Source organism: Mustela nivalis (assembly GCF_964662115.1).
Source record: "Mustela nivalis genome assembly, chromosome: 10".
NCBI classification, from domain to species: Eukaryota; Metazoa; Chordata; class Mammalia; order Carnivora; family Mustelidae; genus Mustela; species Mustela nivalis.
The window spans coordinates 52,053,805-52,071,153 of NC_139029.1; the positions used below are offsets into that span (position 1 = coordinate 52,053,805).

Genomic DNA, 17,349 nt, shown 5'->3' on the forward strand with positions numbered 1-17,349 from the left:
TCTTATGTATTTTGTGGGTCCTTATTTTATATAAATTAATACATATTATATATAATTAATAACATGTATTAATAATATATATTAACAATATATGCTAATATGTTATATGTAATATATAATAATATAATATGTAATGAAATATATAAAATATATATGAAATCAGTTTTTGGGTTATAAAATAATATATCACAAAAAATCTGGAAAATATGGAAGAGAGAGAAAAACCTCTTATAGAACCCTTACATGATGTCCACTATCATCATTTACATAGCTTCTTTAGTATTTTTCCATGCTTTTATTTACACAGCTTCTTTAGTATTTTTCCATGCTTTTATTTTTACAGAATTAAAATCATTGGGTATATCTAATTCCGTATCCTGAATGTAAAACTTTAATTTTGAATCTTGCTTTTTAAAAACAAAACGAAACAAAACAAAAAACTTAGGAGCATGCCCCCCCCCTTTTTTTTCCAGATTCTACCTTACAGAAGCTCTCAATATTGAAGATCCCTATGTGATAAAATGTTATTTGTCTACTTTTGTTAGGTGTCAAAGGGACCTTTGAGTAAAAGCTCTGGAAGTTTGGCTCCTCCTGTTTGGTCAGCATTAGAAAAGTTCAATCATTCCTTGGTGTATGCTGAGAAAATGCTTTTCCTTGGCATATTGAATCAAACTCCTGAAAAACCTATGGGATTCTCTCCCTAGAACACACAGAGGCAAAGTTCCTCCCTCCCCCACTCTCTTACCCACTCTATCAGTTCTGCTGCCAACTCCTGCATAATATAGTCAAATTATGTGTTAGAAATTCAACCCTGGTTTCCTGGGTGATGGTACAATGCCACTACTTAGTATTCCTAGTCACATAGCTACAATTCCATCACGCTCTTAATCTATATATATCTTCATGTTCGAGAAGCAGACTTTTTGAATCAGGCATGTATTAAGAGTTTAAACGTAGAGAGTGAGAAAACATAGGACCTTCTTGAGCTCAGCAATGATGCAGGACATTTTTTTACCAAGATTTTGAGAAACGACCATATGGACTAACACGTTTTGGATTCAGGGATTTCTATAGTATATCTTTTCCAGTTTGCTTCTGCAAGCAGAATATTTTATGTTCTCTCGTAGACTATTGGATGCCTAAACTATGAATTTGTACCTTTTTAAAAAGCTTGGGTTTTCAAAAGAAGAGATGAGTTTTTCTCTGTGGAGTTGCACAACCGAGATGTACCCTTAAATTTTGATGGTAGTATTGAGCTTCCAATGATCCACACAAAAATGTCATGAATTGCAGTGTTTCTTCTTCAAAATGGGGAGGTTTGTGTGATTTAGACCAGGGAATTCTAGCTCTTTTTAATTAAAATTATCTTTAATAAGTATTTAACTATGTGCTTATACACATAAGAGATTTAAAGTGATGGTAAATTTGAAATTAAGGGTTTTTTGGTGATGTATATTTTCTGTATTGGTTTTTTTTTTTTTTTTTTTTTTTGGACCATAATATCAAAGCCCTGTGTTCCTTAAATTTAAATCTGCCATATTTTAAATGTGCTAACTTGGTCCAATTATTTTTCTGATCATTTATTCCCACATTAGGAAAAAAATGGAAATAATCTCACAGACTACTATATAGATGAAATTCTGTATAAAAAAAATAAAGCCCTTCAGAAATATGTATTACTTCTATATTTTTAATGATTGTAGATTATTTGGGAGCCAAAGTGTCACCCTCTTATTCTTTTCTCTCCTCCTGAGTAGCTTTGCACTAATTTCTTTGAGTTTTTTGTATCGTGCAAACCTCTTTTCTCACATATCAGATTGAACTGTCTTGGGAAATTGTGGTATTTACTTATATGTATACACTGCGTACATTCAAATGTTAGTCTGGAGAATACAAAGAAACCATGTATTTATATTCAGCTAAGGATACTGAGCTCTTTTTTGTGTATGTGTCTCTTTTTTCCCCCCCATAGATCTTAAAAATCAGCAGCAGAACTGTGCTGAGCAACAGACATCCTAAGAGGGGATATCTTTCACCTCTATAATGAAGAAAAGCAGGAGTGTCATGGCAGTGACGGCTGATGATGTAAGTTCCAAAAGTCAGAGTTGCTCGATTTTACCCACTTTCTGTCTGCTCCATGGAGAAGTTGCTTCATAATTTTATCCAAAGGGTGGGCAAGGTTGTTGAACACCACCACGTTGTCACTAGTTGTTTTAGTGACCCAGGCATTGCTAGCACCTGGCCCCATATTTCTGCACGGTAGACTGCAGGAACACTGTCTTCTCTGCCCTGGGAGAGGGCTCAGGTTGAAGTTCATGATCTCATTCCCTAATCCCCCAGTCTCTCTCCAGTGGATGCTCACATTCTAGCTCTTAGAAACTTCTCTTTCTATACTGCCTGCCTTATCAGTTCCCCGGTGACTTTCTTCCCTGTCTTCAGCCAGGGACAGCTAATCCTCGAGAGTCACCTCGTATGGTGGGATCTTTGACAACTGCTCGTACGAAGCTTGTGATGTACACATCCTGTAGGTCTTGGCTACTCAAGGGTGATCCTTAGGGCGCCAGCATTAGCTTCGCCTCGGTGTTTATTAGAAATGCAGAATCTTAGGCTACATCTTAGTCCTACAAATCAGACTGCATTCTTTTAGAAACTCTGAGCCAGGTCATTTGAAGAAGTCTGTAAACTCACCATCTCCTAGCTTTGTATCTTGCACAGCTGAGATTAATTATCTCCTTTGCTTTCAGTTGACCAGTCCCCCATTAGTGTGTCTTTAATTGTCCAGGTTTTACTCAGTTTCTGTTTGTAATTGAACTAAAAATCCTAATGCCACCAATCTGATGTGCGGGAGGGAGGGAGGAAGAAGAAGTAATTTTCCTTGCTTTCTGTAATAACTCATCTTGTTCCTGGTTCCGCAGATGGGGAGAAGCTGGGAGGAACTTGAACTTGCCAATTAATGTAAAATTCTGCCTTTTGGGTAAATGCTCTGTCTTTCAGGATTTCTCCCAGTTCTTACTCCTTCCCTTTAGTTACATGGCATTGGTCGAAAGGACTTAACATTAATTAACATTATTGTAATAGATGTGTGGTATTGTCCTTATCTTGTATTGTCCCCTTTCCACTAGCATCTCCTGTTGTTCAGTGGAAGAACAGCTCATTTCCCCAGATCTTTGGTTGTCTAGTCTCTGTCCTTGTTCTAGTGCTGCTTCGGCATGTCACAGTACCAAGTCTGCCTGCTGTCACTGTGAGCAGTGCACCTTCTGACTGCGCTGTGAGTTTGACCTTCTCTCCCACTGCCTGGACTCTTCACCTGACCTCTCAGTGGGGGATTCTGGTTGCTTAAAAGCTTTGCTTTCTGTCTAGTCCTTACCTTTGGTCTGCTCACTGCAAGGATTTCTGGTCCCTTTGCCTCATGCTGAAACAGATCTCTTAGCAGGAAAGCTGAGGCTAAATCTCAGGTTCTTTCTGTGTCCCTGTAGGTGCTTGTGGGAACTTCTTGGAGCCACAAGTCCAGAGAGAGACTCAGCTATGCTATGAGGCTCTTGACCTGCAAAACACATCCCTTTGCCATCACCATTTCTACTCTTGATTAGTTTTCTAGTCTTATCACCTGTGACATTTCCTTTCTTTATTTTCCCCTTCTCTACTCCCTGACCACAAGGAAACTTCCCTTAACTCACACTCTTGAGTTCTCAGTACCCATGGTAAAAAGAGATGTTCATGTTTTCATGTTCTGCTCTGGACATCTAAAGGGAAATTTCTGTAATTTAGAAATCATTTTTCTTTAAAAAAAGGAAAAAAAAAAAAACCTTGGGATTGTCTCTTAATACTATCTATATAGTGTGTGCCACAAGATTCTATTTTTTTTTTTTTTTGGAAGAATAAGCAACACATTCTATCTATAAAAGATGGACACTGATTCTTTCTTTTTCATTGGATCCTTATCATAATAATCCTGATCTTCCCATAAGACAATTTGTTATCACAATCAAGGAACAAGAGATAGGGATCATTGCATATAAGAAAGAATGTGAAAAAAGAAAACCCCATTTGAAGACTATTAAAACTACCAGAGTGGATAATTGTTACCTAGATTTGCCCTGTCCAACATGGTAACCATTAGGCTCATGCAACTCTTAAGCACCCATCTGAATGGAGATGTGTTCTAAGTGTAAAAATAGATCTTGGATTGTGAATATATAGTAGTACAAAGAGAAAATGTAAAGTATATTATTAAAAATTTTTGATATAGATTACATAACATACATTACACTAGCATATCCAAAATATTGAAATAACAATATTTTGGATATGCTAGTGTAAGTAAAATATACTATTAAAAGTATTTTTACTTGTCTGTACCTTTAAATAATGTAACATGTCAACTATACTCGTATTTTTAAAAAGTGATTTCACCTGATCCTTCTTTACTTTTTTAATGTGGGTATGAGAAAATTTGAAATTTCATTTAGTACCTTTGGCTCCCTTTTGTGGCTTGCACTTTATTTCTAGTGGAGAGTGATGACCCAGAACTTTTCCCAGTGCACCTTGACTCATCAAGTGCAGTGTGGAAACTTATACTTATACTTACTGTTAGACACACGATCTCCTCCCTCACAACTAGAACAACTAGTATATAAACTGTAAAATTTTAGCAGATTTTACAGTTTATATACCACACTCTCGAAGTAAGTTTTCACCCTTAAGTCAGGAGGATTTTATCATATTTCCATTTATTTTAATGCAGCACACATTTATTTAGTGATTTAAATATTCACTTAATATTAATTTAGCACCTGTTATCTTCCAAACACTGGTTAGGTTCTAGAGATTCAATAGATAGTGTATGTGTCCCTTTGAAGCTTAGATTCCAGAGGGGAGGGGAAAGAACACATAGCTAGATTATAAAATAATCCCAAGTATGGTAAGGTCTATACAGAGAAATGAAGTTGGTCAGCAGGTAAAGAACGGTTGGATAGTGAGAATAGAGTGTTTAGGGAGGGATAACGTGAGGAGATGGCATACAGACAGAGAGGACATATGCGTAGTGAGGGAGTGAGGCCTCTGAAGAGGGAAGAGACCTCATTCCTTCCTTCCTTTTTCCTTCCTTCCTTCTTTCTTTCAGAGAAGAGCATTCTGGCAAAGGGAATGACATATGCAAAGACACTATGTTTAGCTTTGTCAGAATAAGCAAATGGCCAACTGTGACCACTGTGTTTGCATACAGTTATTTGCAGTACACAAATACCTTCAATAGGAGACTTAATGTGATGAATGACATAGGAACAGTATGCATTAAGTACTTTGCCTTAGGGAACTAAGTCCCAGAAGTGAGGGGCAAATTCAGCACTATTCAGGTACTGAACACAAGCAATTAATTATGACTATGTAGGGATTACAGAATAACTTAAAGAGGTGGGACTTGCTGGGTTGGGGAGGAATTGAGAAGGAGAAAATGGCTAAAGAGAGTAGGAAAGAAGGACCAGGAAATATGTGTGTGGGTGACATACACACACAGAAAGAGAGAGGGGCTGATTTTATATATAAAATACATTATTTACCTCTGGGCAACTACTCATAACTGAAGGTGATTGCCTGTGATAAAACTGAGTTTTTCAAAGACAACGTTACTTTTGTTATTGTCTCATCGAACATCGTGACATTTAATCTTTATAGAGTCCCTGAGTGTCACTTGATGCTTTCCATAATTTCCATCTCCAGTTTTATAAGGTTTGAAGAGCCTGTGGTCCAGATTGAGTTGTACCCAATAGACACACTAGAAGTCCTTGGAAATACCCAATCCCATTTCCCCACCAGGAGTTTAATCAGAAGAGTCGGAGCCAACTCCAAAAATCATTGGGAGAGACTTAACAAAGGCAAAATAAAGCAACAGCCACAAATCTGAAACTACTTGGGCACTCTTATACCTCAGCTGTGCATTTCAGTGGTCCTAACTGAGTCAGTTTTGATATGGGGCTAGGACTGAGTCCCTCTGGTATCCCCTGACCTTCCTCCCTTCAGACTCTTTCCACTTAGATGGAGGGTTTCACACTAGCTTCTCCTTTGTGATAAACTTCTGGAATTATATTGGCAAACATAACAATTTTTAAACAAACAGCTTTCCAGGAGCATGAGGACAATCCCAAACTGGGTTGTATCCCTCAGGATTATAGAGATATAGAGTGAATTTGGGGTGGCAGGATATATATTTTAAAATTTGTGATTTCTAGAAGTAGCATTCAAATTAATGTTCCTTTTCTCCAGATCTTTGATCTGGTGAGTGGTGTAGTCAGCCAGGATCATGCTAGTTAAAATAGGAATATAAGTCTAAGCTCTCAAATTCAGTAATTGAGAACTGAGTGAATTAGGTTGGTCCCTTGAGAATGTTAGCAATTTTGGGGGGAGAGCTATATAGATTATGAGTATGACTGAGAGAGCCTGAGGTAATTATGAATAACTCTACATGGTTTAATGAGTATTTGTAAAACAATATTAATGTTCCCAGTGTTTAACTTAATTTCTAGAAAGCCACTCCATTATGTTCTTTTGTGGCAATGCACTTTCACAGGGTCTTTTAAAACGAATTCTTTCAATTCAAAGAATGACTTCAAATTTGTTAATTCAAGCCTCTTGGCAAGTCAGTGTGGGAGATAGTTTGTGGTAGGTGTGATTTTGTTACTTTTCAAATAGCAAATACCAAATAAGCACCCATTTAGTTCCTCTACTACAGTTAAACCTTTTTGATAATACTTCTTTTTCTAAAAGAGAAAAATATCCAAAAACTTTATTAAGGAGACTATAGTGGTTAGTGGTTTTGCTAAATGATATCCTTATTTCTATTCTCTGGTATCAAGTCTGTTGCATAGCAGGTGAACTTTATACTTAGGATTTGCTTTCCAGATAATCAGTACTTTCTTTACATGAATATTTGGAAGTAGTCTGACTTATAATCATGAGTTCTGGCTTTCAGTTTGTTTTTGAATTTCTTCCGGAAGACTTTGTATATTCTGTTTGATTAACTTGTCTTTACGTCTTTTTTCTCAAAAGACTTACATATATTGAACTTTCCCCTCAGCTTCTTATTTGTAAAACACACACACACACACACACACACACACACACACACACACACACACACACACTCTAAGTGCTAGGCCTACAGCAGATTTAAAATGATAACCAGTTGGTAAATATTGAAACACTGGACACATTCCAGAATGTTTTAACCTAGCTCTGGAAATTACAGATTGTTTTGTCTTGTTATTGAATTGTCATCCTACTAAATTTCAGATGAATGGTATTCTTGTCAAGCCCAAGGTAATGTGACGATATCCCATTTCAGGTAGGAAGAGTGGGGCCCCTGAAAATTGTCAGGCCTATTCATGCCCATATTTCCTTCATCAAAATGTGGTCTTGTGTGAATTAGATAAGCATAAATCACTAGAATATAGGTTTCTGTGTGAATAGATACTGGGCTTCCTTTTGCTGTTGTATCCTTAAGTAGCACAGAGCAAAACTATCATAGATTTGTTGCACAGAGCCAGCTAGAGCCTGAAACTCAAGTTGATTGTTCTTGCATGAACTAGGGTAGGGATGGATGGAGTGGGAGACAGAGAACTTTAGTTTGTTTAAACCTTCGGAGGTCTAGTCCCAGGTTCTCCTTAAGTCTTTTCTGAGACTAGCAGGAAGGACCAGTATTTTTAGGGCCACAGAATGAATTTCAGGTGAGACACAGTGGCCTGGGGATAGGACTTCCATTATTCGGGGTTAGATAAGAGTAGAGAGTGACAGTTACATCTTTTGAACTCCATGTTGCTCCCATGGGTATTTGCTGTGCTATGACATTTTCTATCTTTGAACTTATAGAAATGGTACCCAGGCCATGTCTCATTTGGGCCTCTCACTCCCAGCACTACCAAGAACCACAGTCATTAGGAGATTTAGGAGAAATGAATAACTCTTACCAGTGGTTATACTACAATGTCTTTATCTTCTCACAAGTATTTCGTTTTTGTCAGCATTAGGGATGTACTGAACACATGTAGCTCAGTTCAGGGCTGGATAAAGTGTGCTCTTCTTTTTCTGAGCTCTTACATAATTTTACCAAAAAAAAAAAAAAAAAAAAAAGCAAAGGAAGAAAAAGAAACTTCAACTCTGAGAAGATCTTTCATGGAAACAGGGATATTCAATTATCCATTATTATCAACATCTTTCTGTCCTAAGATAAAAATATTTTTACCTTAAAACACTCAGCAAGAAAGTATATACCTTAGCTAATATAGTTTTTCCCCATGTTTCAGAATGAAAACATTGATTTTCCAAATATATGTTCAATTATAAGCTTTCATTTTAGCAAGTTAAAAAAAAGAGAGAGAGAGAAAGAAGGGGAAAAAAAGAAAGAAAAACAAGTTGAAAAAAGAGAAAGAAGCTAGAAAGCCCTCTAACCCACATGCTGTAACTGGTAACCTGTAATGGGGACCCTGAAAATCACCAAGAATTCTGAAATCTCAGAATTAACCACCCCGCCCACTTCTTGTCTTTTCTCAAGGTTTTGACGTCAATATTAGATTCTGGTTGTAAGATCATGAATCTGGACTTTCTGATGGATGACTTGATTATTTGGATTTTTATTTCACATCATCTGAAACATTTGAATCTCATTCTCTTTTTCTTTTCTTTTTTTTCCCCCCCGCTGTGGTTCCTCCAGAATGTTAAAGATTATTTGGAATGTAGCTTGAGTAAATCCTACAGTTCTTCGAGTAACACACTTGGGATTGACCTCTGGAGAGGGAGAAGGTGTTGCTCAGGAAACTTACAGTTACCACCACTGTCCCAAAGACAGAGTGAGAGAGCGCGGACTCCCGAGGGAGATGGCATTTCCAGACCGACCACGCTGCCTTTGACAACACTTCCAAGCATTGCTATTACAACTGTAAGCCAGGAGTGGTGAGTAGTTTTATAATTAAGTGTCAATTCTAAGTTTTACTTTCTGATTATTCCAACATAATTTCCTGTTACTAAAATGTTTGTTATTTGTGGACTAACTAAGGCTGTTAACATTTTGAGAATTTGTTTTCCTTTGGGTACAGTGGAGATATATTCAGCCTGATTAAGATTGGGAAGGAGCCCATTGTGGGGGGAATGAGATACATTTTTATTAAGGTCAAGGGAAAACAAAATGACTGCCTATGATCTTTTTTTTTTTTTTTTTAAAGTAACCATTAGTGTGCATCAATATGTTTGCATTTAGAAAAGCACAATCTTAGGAAAGTACCTAAAGGAATTATATGTGTATATATGACAGAAGATATTCTTACTGCTCTGCTCCACATATAATTATTCCTAGCTTCTTCTTACTACAATACCACTTTACTAATCTCAGTTTGTGATTATGTATGAAATAAAACACTTTATTATAAATCAAAAGAGGAATGGAAATTATACTGTGAGAGACGCATGGACTGTTTTTGCCGAGTCTATACTTGTAAAAAGAGGCTATTTTAATCTAGGGTTGAGAAGTTAATCAAGTACATACAATCTCATAACTGTAGTTAAAATTGCACTGTGATGCTACTTCAAATGTGTGTTTTATCATATATTTAATAATCAACGTTTTCTTTTTCCTTTTTTTTCTCCACGTAATTTTCAAATATCTTCCACAAATGGCCTGCTTACCTAACATGGAGTTTTATCATTAAAATGAAAAATATTTTCTCTGTATTTTATACAATTTTAAATTGTAAAAATATGGTACCTTTTTTGTTTAAATTATTTATTAAGGAGAAGGACTAAATGTATTCACTCATTAAAATCTGATTTTTATGGTGTGCTACCTGCTGAGCTCTGCAGTGCTGATGAGTAGCCCAATATATACCCACTGAATAATGCAGGGCATTTTTTAGTTGGTGGTTTTCAAATACACTCAGCATTAGATCACTGAGACTCTAACTATTCTAATTATTGGCATGAAATGGTTCATCAGACAGTCTGGATGTGATAGAGAAGTGTGGTAACACATTGTAGGGAGAATGGGTTAAAAACCCGAGAAGCCCTGACTTCTCTTGAGCTGAATTAACATTAGAATAGTCATAGCCAATCACGGGGAACTAAAATGGGCATATCACTCCCAGATCGCTTACTCAATTGCATAGCTTCTGTAATTAGTCTTGGTTATGCTTCTGCAGAATTGCAGATTTGGAGTTGTAAAGAATTCCACAGATTTATTTTTCAGCAAGTTGGCACTGGTACAGTTGTACCAGTTGTTACAATATTGAAATGCTTTCATACCAGTTGGTGAATGTATGCTTTCCTGAGTTCTCTGATTGCCCCTTGTACCATCCCAGACTCTTTCCCAGAAGTAAATTGCTCACAATCCAGCAACTAAAGAAGTGATGACTGGTATGGGGTTTGGGGGGGGGGTGTGTTCTGGTTTTGGCCGGTGTTGATAATATGCTCTTTAGAATAACAATCTGGATAAAATGTACCTTGCAAATTTTGAGTTTATTTAACTCAAGGACACCTTGAGAGCTGTGGCAATTGTCCTTCCTATAGAAGTATCAGATCCCGACTGACTTTTGGGACCTGCTTATCTATCTTTCTCAGCTGGGGATATTATTGTGTGCAGAGACAGTAATGGCACTCAGCTCATGGATATTGTGAAGGTTAAATATAGTAATCTCTATAAGGTACCTATATTACTAAAAAGCACATGTCAAGTTATCAACAAATAGTTTCTCTTCTCTTGAACATTATCCGGTAAAGCCTTTCGAAAACTAGAAACCATGTCTCAAGTATCAGTGGCCTCATGCTGGGTGTCCATAGTTCAGATTGAAATGGAGGGTTTAGCCATTATCCAGAGAATTTATGTTGTGCCATTGGTAATACTACACGTTAGTAATTCATTCATAACATGTTTTTCACTTTAATTACCTGGATTCTTCTTAATATATGAAAGAGTATCAGTCATTGATTCTACATTTATTTTTAAATATAGGTAACTAAAAGAATTCTATATATTTTAAAAATGCTGCCTCTGGAGTATTGATAGCTATAGACTGATAGAATTGCTGGCTGAGGAATCTGACTGAAAGACATTTGATTAGAAGTGGGGAAGTAGAGCTCCGACTGTCATTATTGCCATCAACTTGATGCAAGAAAACAGATGTAAAAGATACAGCCTATGGCCATATGTGAGAAAGAATTATACTAACCACTTAAGAGTACTGAGAATATAGAATCAACCTCCTTGTCTAACCCAGGGGGGTGAGCAAACTTTCTGTGAAAGGCCAAAGAGTAAATATGTTCGGCTTTGTGGGCTTTGCAGTCTCTGTCCTGAATATTCAACCGTGCTGTGGTAATGTGAAAGTCGCTGTAGATAATGCATAATAAATAAATGTAGCTGTGTCCCAGTAACACTTTATTTACATATATAGGTACTGGGCTAGATTTGGGGGGCCAGTCAGTTTGGCAACTCCTGATCTAGACTGAAAAATATCTCGGGGACGTGACTCCTGCTCTGATAATTGCTTTGACAGTGACAACGGGGTGAAACTGATCTTGAGTTCCTGGTTGGTGTGGTAAATGAGCCATAGGTATAGGGCTGTGTGCTAGAGATGAGATTTTTTAAAGCTAGGGAAGGACTTTGAGTGAGTGCAATTGAAAGGTGGTGCCCAGTGTATAGAAGGATAAACAGAAAACCACTACTATAAATTTAGCCTTGTTTGGGGAGAGTACGTTAATGACAGGAGCTGGCCATCATTGCATAGAATATAAGAAGAGTGATTTAAATTACCACAGAGAAAGAAGGAGTTAGAAAGGACCTGTGTCTAGCTGGGTAGACATCCTTCCTTTTACTTATTGGGTAAGTTTCATTCTTCCACAGAAACCCAAATGAATAAACAGTGGAGAGATAGTACCTACTTTTTTAAGAATTGTGAAGACAATTAAAGATAATGTGTGCAATGCGTAGAACGTAGTAACCAGCGCTTGGTGATTATTTTGATGTTGTTCCATTATTATTGTTGATGTTATTGTTATATGTAGACTGAGCTGCCAGAATCATTCATTTTCTACTGTTGGGAATTCTGGGGAAACTTCGCCACCTGAGTTATTGGAAACAATTTGGAAATAGGATGAAAAAAGAAGTCAGATATGTAAACAAGGTGCTATGTTAATTACTAATAAAGTTGATGTCAGAATATATAATCTATGTGTGTGGGGGCAAGTGTTCTTCTGAACACCAGAATTACACAGACTTACCACCCAGTAACAGGAGATGCTGGACCTGAGCAGCCTCACCTTCAGAGGGAGAACCTCACCCTGTAAAACTTGTAGCAGGAAAGATCGGTAGAAATCGTGCTCACGTGAGGAAGTAGAGGGGAAGGACTGAGTTGTGCTTGCCCATGTTTTCCTTCTGGGAACACCAACACAGAGTGAAGTATGCCCTCCCCCTGAGGAAGACTGAGCTAAAAGGAAGCTGGGACTGTTAAACTGGTGGCATTCCTAATACTTGGAAGGCACATCAAAGAATGGGAAAAACATACTCTTCTTTGCCATTTCCCCAGTTGTCTTCCTCTTCCTCTTAATTCTGGGGTCACATCAGGGATGTGACTGTTCTTTAGAGGGACAGTGCAGGAGAAGATCATTAGGACGGTGTGACTGCCATCTTTGTGAGCTTGTTTCTCCAATATCAATCGCTGCTTGCGCATGTAAAGATGAATCTGAAACTGAAGCTTCTTGCCCTTGTAAATTAAAGCTCAAGGAAGTTAAGGCCTCAGATTTATTCACCTCACCTTTTAAATGTTCTCACTTTATTAGGTGTTCTTCAGCTTTTTGTAGGGTGATGTCTTCTAACCAGTATCAGCCTAAGTCATGTTCCACTGTAAAGGCTGTAGTTTTCCTTGGTCCCATATAAGTTGAATTAGTCCAGTGCCATATCTCTAGTGTCATCACGTTTTAAATAGTTAAAGGACTTTATTAATTGCCACATTTATCAAAGTGATGTCACTACAGCCAGATTTAGGAAATAAGCCAATATTCAGTCTTGCAAGTCAAGAGTTAACTTTTTAATTTTAATCTTCCTCCATGGGGATCTTAGAATACTTTGCCCCCTAGCCAGCCTTCCCGGTTTACAGTTTGTTTTCATATATTTTAATTATCTCTATTTTTTTAACCCCACAGTACACCCGCATTATTTTTGTATTTAGCCTTTGATTTAGATTTAGATGTTTAGCAGTATCTCTGTTTTTAGTTCCTTTTTGTATCTTAGACCCCCTGGGATCACTTGCTTTTTTGTTTGAGTCAGTCCTCTAGGATTCATGCTCATTTTTTATTTGCCTGAAAATGTCTTTATTTTGCTCTCATTCTTGAAAGCATCCTTTTTGCTTTTCATTGTATGCAGTTACTTTATTTCAACACTTTGTAACTATTTTCCCTTGTCTTTTGGCTTTATTGCTATTCTTGGGAAATTGGCTGTAAATCTAATTGTTGTTCATATAAATAATCTGCCTTTTATTTGTTTCTGAATTTCTGAAGTCCAACTTTGATGTGTCTATGGGTGGGTTTTGTTTTATTTATCTTATATGGGATTTATGGACGTGTTGAACATGTAAATTGATGTCACTCTCATGATATCTGGAATATACTTTTTCATTATCTTTTCAAATATTTCCTGTGCGAACCTCTGTCTCCTCTGCTTTTGGATTTCTGATTAAATCTACTTTGCACCTACTTCTTTATTTTCCATTTTTGGCAATCTTTTAGATTTCTTAAAAAATTATTTTGTTTTTCTGGACTATATTTTTTAATTTGCCCTCCAGTTTGCTAATTCACTTTTCAACTATGTCTAATTTGCTGTTAAGCCTGTTATATTTTTTTCAATTTTGGTTACTATATTTTTTTTATTTTCAGAGTTTGTATTTATATTGATTCACTTTTTTTTTTTTTTAAAGAGACTTTATTTATTTATTTGACAGAGAGAGAGATCACAAGTAGGCAGAGAGGCAGATAGAAAGAGGGGGAAGCAGGCTCCTTGCTGAGTAGGGAGCCTGATACAGGGCTTGATCCCAGGACCCTGAGACCATGACCCAAGCTGAAGGCAGAGGTTTAACCCACTGAGCCACCCAGGCACCCCTGTATTGATTTACTTTTTAAATAGGTTAAATAATTTTATGTAGTTTTCTATTCTGTATATGTATTAGTTATCTATTGCTGCATAATCAATAACCTCCAAAACTTAGTAAATTAAAGTAACAAATATTTATTATCTCACATTTCCTGTGGATCAGGAATCTACTTCTTGCTTAGCTGGGTGCCTCTGATTCAGCCTCTCACAAGGCTGGAATCAAGTTACTGGCCAATGTTGTAATCATTTTGAGGCTTGACTGGGTGGATAGGATCTGCTTCCATGCTCAGTTATTGATAGGTTCAGGTCCTTATTGCCTGTTGACTGAAAATATCAGTTTCTTGCCACGTGCACCTCTCCATAGGCTTACTTATAACATGATAATTTGCTTCTTCCAGAGCAAGGACTTTGAGAGAGAGTGATAGACCAATAGGAGGTGAGCAAGATAGAAGTCAAAATCTTTTTACAACTTAATCTTGTAAGTGATATCCCATCACTTTTACATATTATGTTCATTAGGTCTAGCCCACACACAAAAGGAGGGATTGTACAAGGGCATGAACACAAGGAGGAGCACAAATTGGGGATCAATTTAAAGGCTGCCTACTCCATTTCAGAAATTTTCAAACTTTTAGAAATTTCTTCAAGTATAGTAAGAATAATTATTTTGCTCCTTTGCTCATTTAGATATCTGAAGTTTCCATCAGTCTGTTTTCTATTATCTGTGTTTTCTGATGGTTCTTTTTCATACTTAAACAAACAAACACCAAAACACCCTCTTCATCAGGCTATACCCTTATCTATCTATCTATATCTATATTTGTATACCTATATCTATCTATCTATCTATCTATCTATCTATCTAATACTCAACACAAACACATAACTAGCATCCAAATCAAGAAGTTGAATTTTACTAGCACTGCAGAAGCTGGCTTCTTTCTAGTCACTAACTTCTCCTTACTTCTAACAACATTGGTTAGTAATGTTTTGTTCTTTATATAAATGACACAGCACAATATATACTCATTTGGGTCTGGTTTCTTTCCCTCAATGTTAGGTTTACAAAATGTGCTTGATATTTTTCTTTACTGTGTGCTTCTCATTGTCATTGAAACATTATTTGTAGGTAGGTTTAAAACAGAAAAGGAAGGTGTGCTCAACTATAGAGAATATATTTGATTCTACCAGGTCTACAGAGTCACTCGGGCATTTCTACAGTGATTTGAGTTTGTTGGTTTGTTTGTTTCTTTCAATCATTTACGCTGATGGTCATAACCTATTAAGGACATTCCCCCTCCGCTTTGGTGTTTTTTGTTTTTGTTTTTGTTTTTTTCTGTTTTACATTGACTCTGAGTAAATACCTCTGTGAAGTTCCAGTTTAACTGGGGAAGACTCTCCTTTTGGACTCCCCACCATAGGCCTGTCTGAACTTTGACTGAAGTGCCTCATGATCCTCAAGGCTCATTATCACGTAGCTCTGGTGAGATACTTCCCTTTAGATTTTGGCTTGCTATTTCCTTACTAACTGGTCACTTTGATGATATTAAGGAGGTAAATAGGTACTTTTGTTTTAAAGCAAAGGGTTAGTTGAAATGATTTAGTTCACTATTAGCAGAAACCCTTCATAGCTTCATGCTATGGATTTCTTAGCCTCCTTCATCCCACATTTGTTTCATCTCTGAGATTTCCTTCAGTGTAATCTTGAATGGAAGCTTTTTTTCATATTTCTTAAGGCTGTGCTCCAGGGGCTAATGAGGCCCCATTTCTTTGACTTAGGCTCCTAAGACAGTCTTTTCTCAGGTTATTAGTATTTTTTTAAAATTTTATTTATTTATTTGACAAAGAGAGAAAGATCACAAGTAGGCAGAGAGGCAGGCAGGATGGGGTTGGGGAGCACGCTCCCGGCCAAGCAGAGAGCCCAATGCAGGGCTCGAGATCATGATCATCTCAGGACCCTGAGATCATGACCCAAGCCGAAGGCAGCAGCTTAATCCACTGAGCCACACCCATGCACCCCACATATTAGTATTCTTGAGGGAAATACAAGCAATAGGATATCCAAAGAGATATATTATAGGAATTGGTTCATGTAATCATGGAGACCAAAAAGTTCCATAATCTGTCATCTGCAAGTTGGAGAACTAGAAAGCCAGTAGTGTTGTAATTCAGTCCAAGTCCAAAGTTCTGAGGAAAGGAGAGCTGTTGTTTTAAGTTCTAGTACAAGTCTAAAGGCTCAAGAATGGGGGTGAACTAGTCCTAGTTCCAGTCTAAAGACCTAAGAATGAAGAGCACTGATGTCCAAGGGCAGGAGGAAATGGATGTCCCAAGCAAAGAACAAATTTTCCTTCCTTCAAATTTTTGTTCTATCAGTCCCTCAAATGATTGGACAGGGCCCACCTGCATTGGTGAGAGTGACCTTCTTTATTCAGTCTACGAATTCAAATGGTAATCATTTCCAGAAACACTTTCACAAACACATTCAGAAATATGTTTTACCAGCTTTCTGAGAATCCCTTAGTCCAGCCAAGTGGACACATAAAATTAGCAATCACACCTTAGTATCTGAATGTTCTTGACTTTGAGTAATGTTTCTTATTTTCTATAAGAGACATTAATGCTTCTACTGTTTCATGTCCCTTTCATAAAAGACCATCTGAGTTTATAATTGTCTAATCTGATTCTTATCTTAGTATCTTCTTTCCTTTAGTGCATATATACTGGGATAACTTTTTGAATTTTCTCTTTGTTATTTGTTATTTAACATAGCCCTGAATCATGAGTTCTGGATTTGATAAAGGCATCCATTGTAGAAATAAATTTTTATCTGTCTATGCCTTTCAGACTGTTTGATTCTACCCAGGAGATTTTTTTTCCCCCATCCAGGTCTGGACTATATTACTGTACAATTGGACTCTTTTATAATATGCGTCATCTTTGCTCTGCTTTTCTTCCAAGTCTAAGTTCCATAATTTTGCAGGGGGGGGAATGGGGGTTATTATCTTTCAGGGCACAGGAAAAATCTGAAGGTCTGTCTGCAATTAATTGTATCATCTGAAAGCCCACCTAGTAATTATTTTAATATTTTTCAAATTTATGGTCTTTGGTGAATCTACATGAACTCAAGATTTCTCTCTACACAGTTTTCTTCTTAGTCCTTAATGTAGAATGAATTCAGAAATTCAGTCTAATGCTGCATGCATAGGCTTGGTATCAGCAGTAGAACCTTA

General features: G+C 37.0%; 1 protein-coding gene across 6 annotated transcripts in view; it reads left to right on the plus strand.

Annotated features, from left to right (window-relative positions):
• Nucleotides 1-17,349, plus strand: part of PDE4B (phosphodiesterase 4B) — a 573,081-nt gene that overhangs the window by 114,699 nt on the left and 441,033 nt on the right. For all 6 annotated transcript variants that reach the window (XM_082686382.1, XM_082686381.1, XM_082686384.1 and 3 more), the window contains 2 exons: nt 1,973-2,085; nt 8,705-8,943. In XM_082686382.1, coding sequence (XP_082542508.1) covers nt 2,044-2,085; nt 8,705-8,943 — 281 coding nt within the window. In that variant the 5' untranslated portion in view covers nt 1,973-2,043. The remainder of the gene's footprint in view (nt 1-1,972; nt 2,086-8,704; nt 8,944-17,349) is intronic.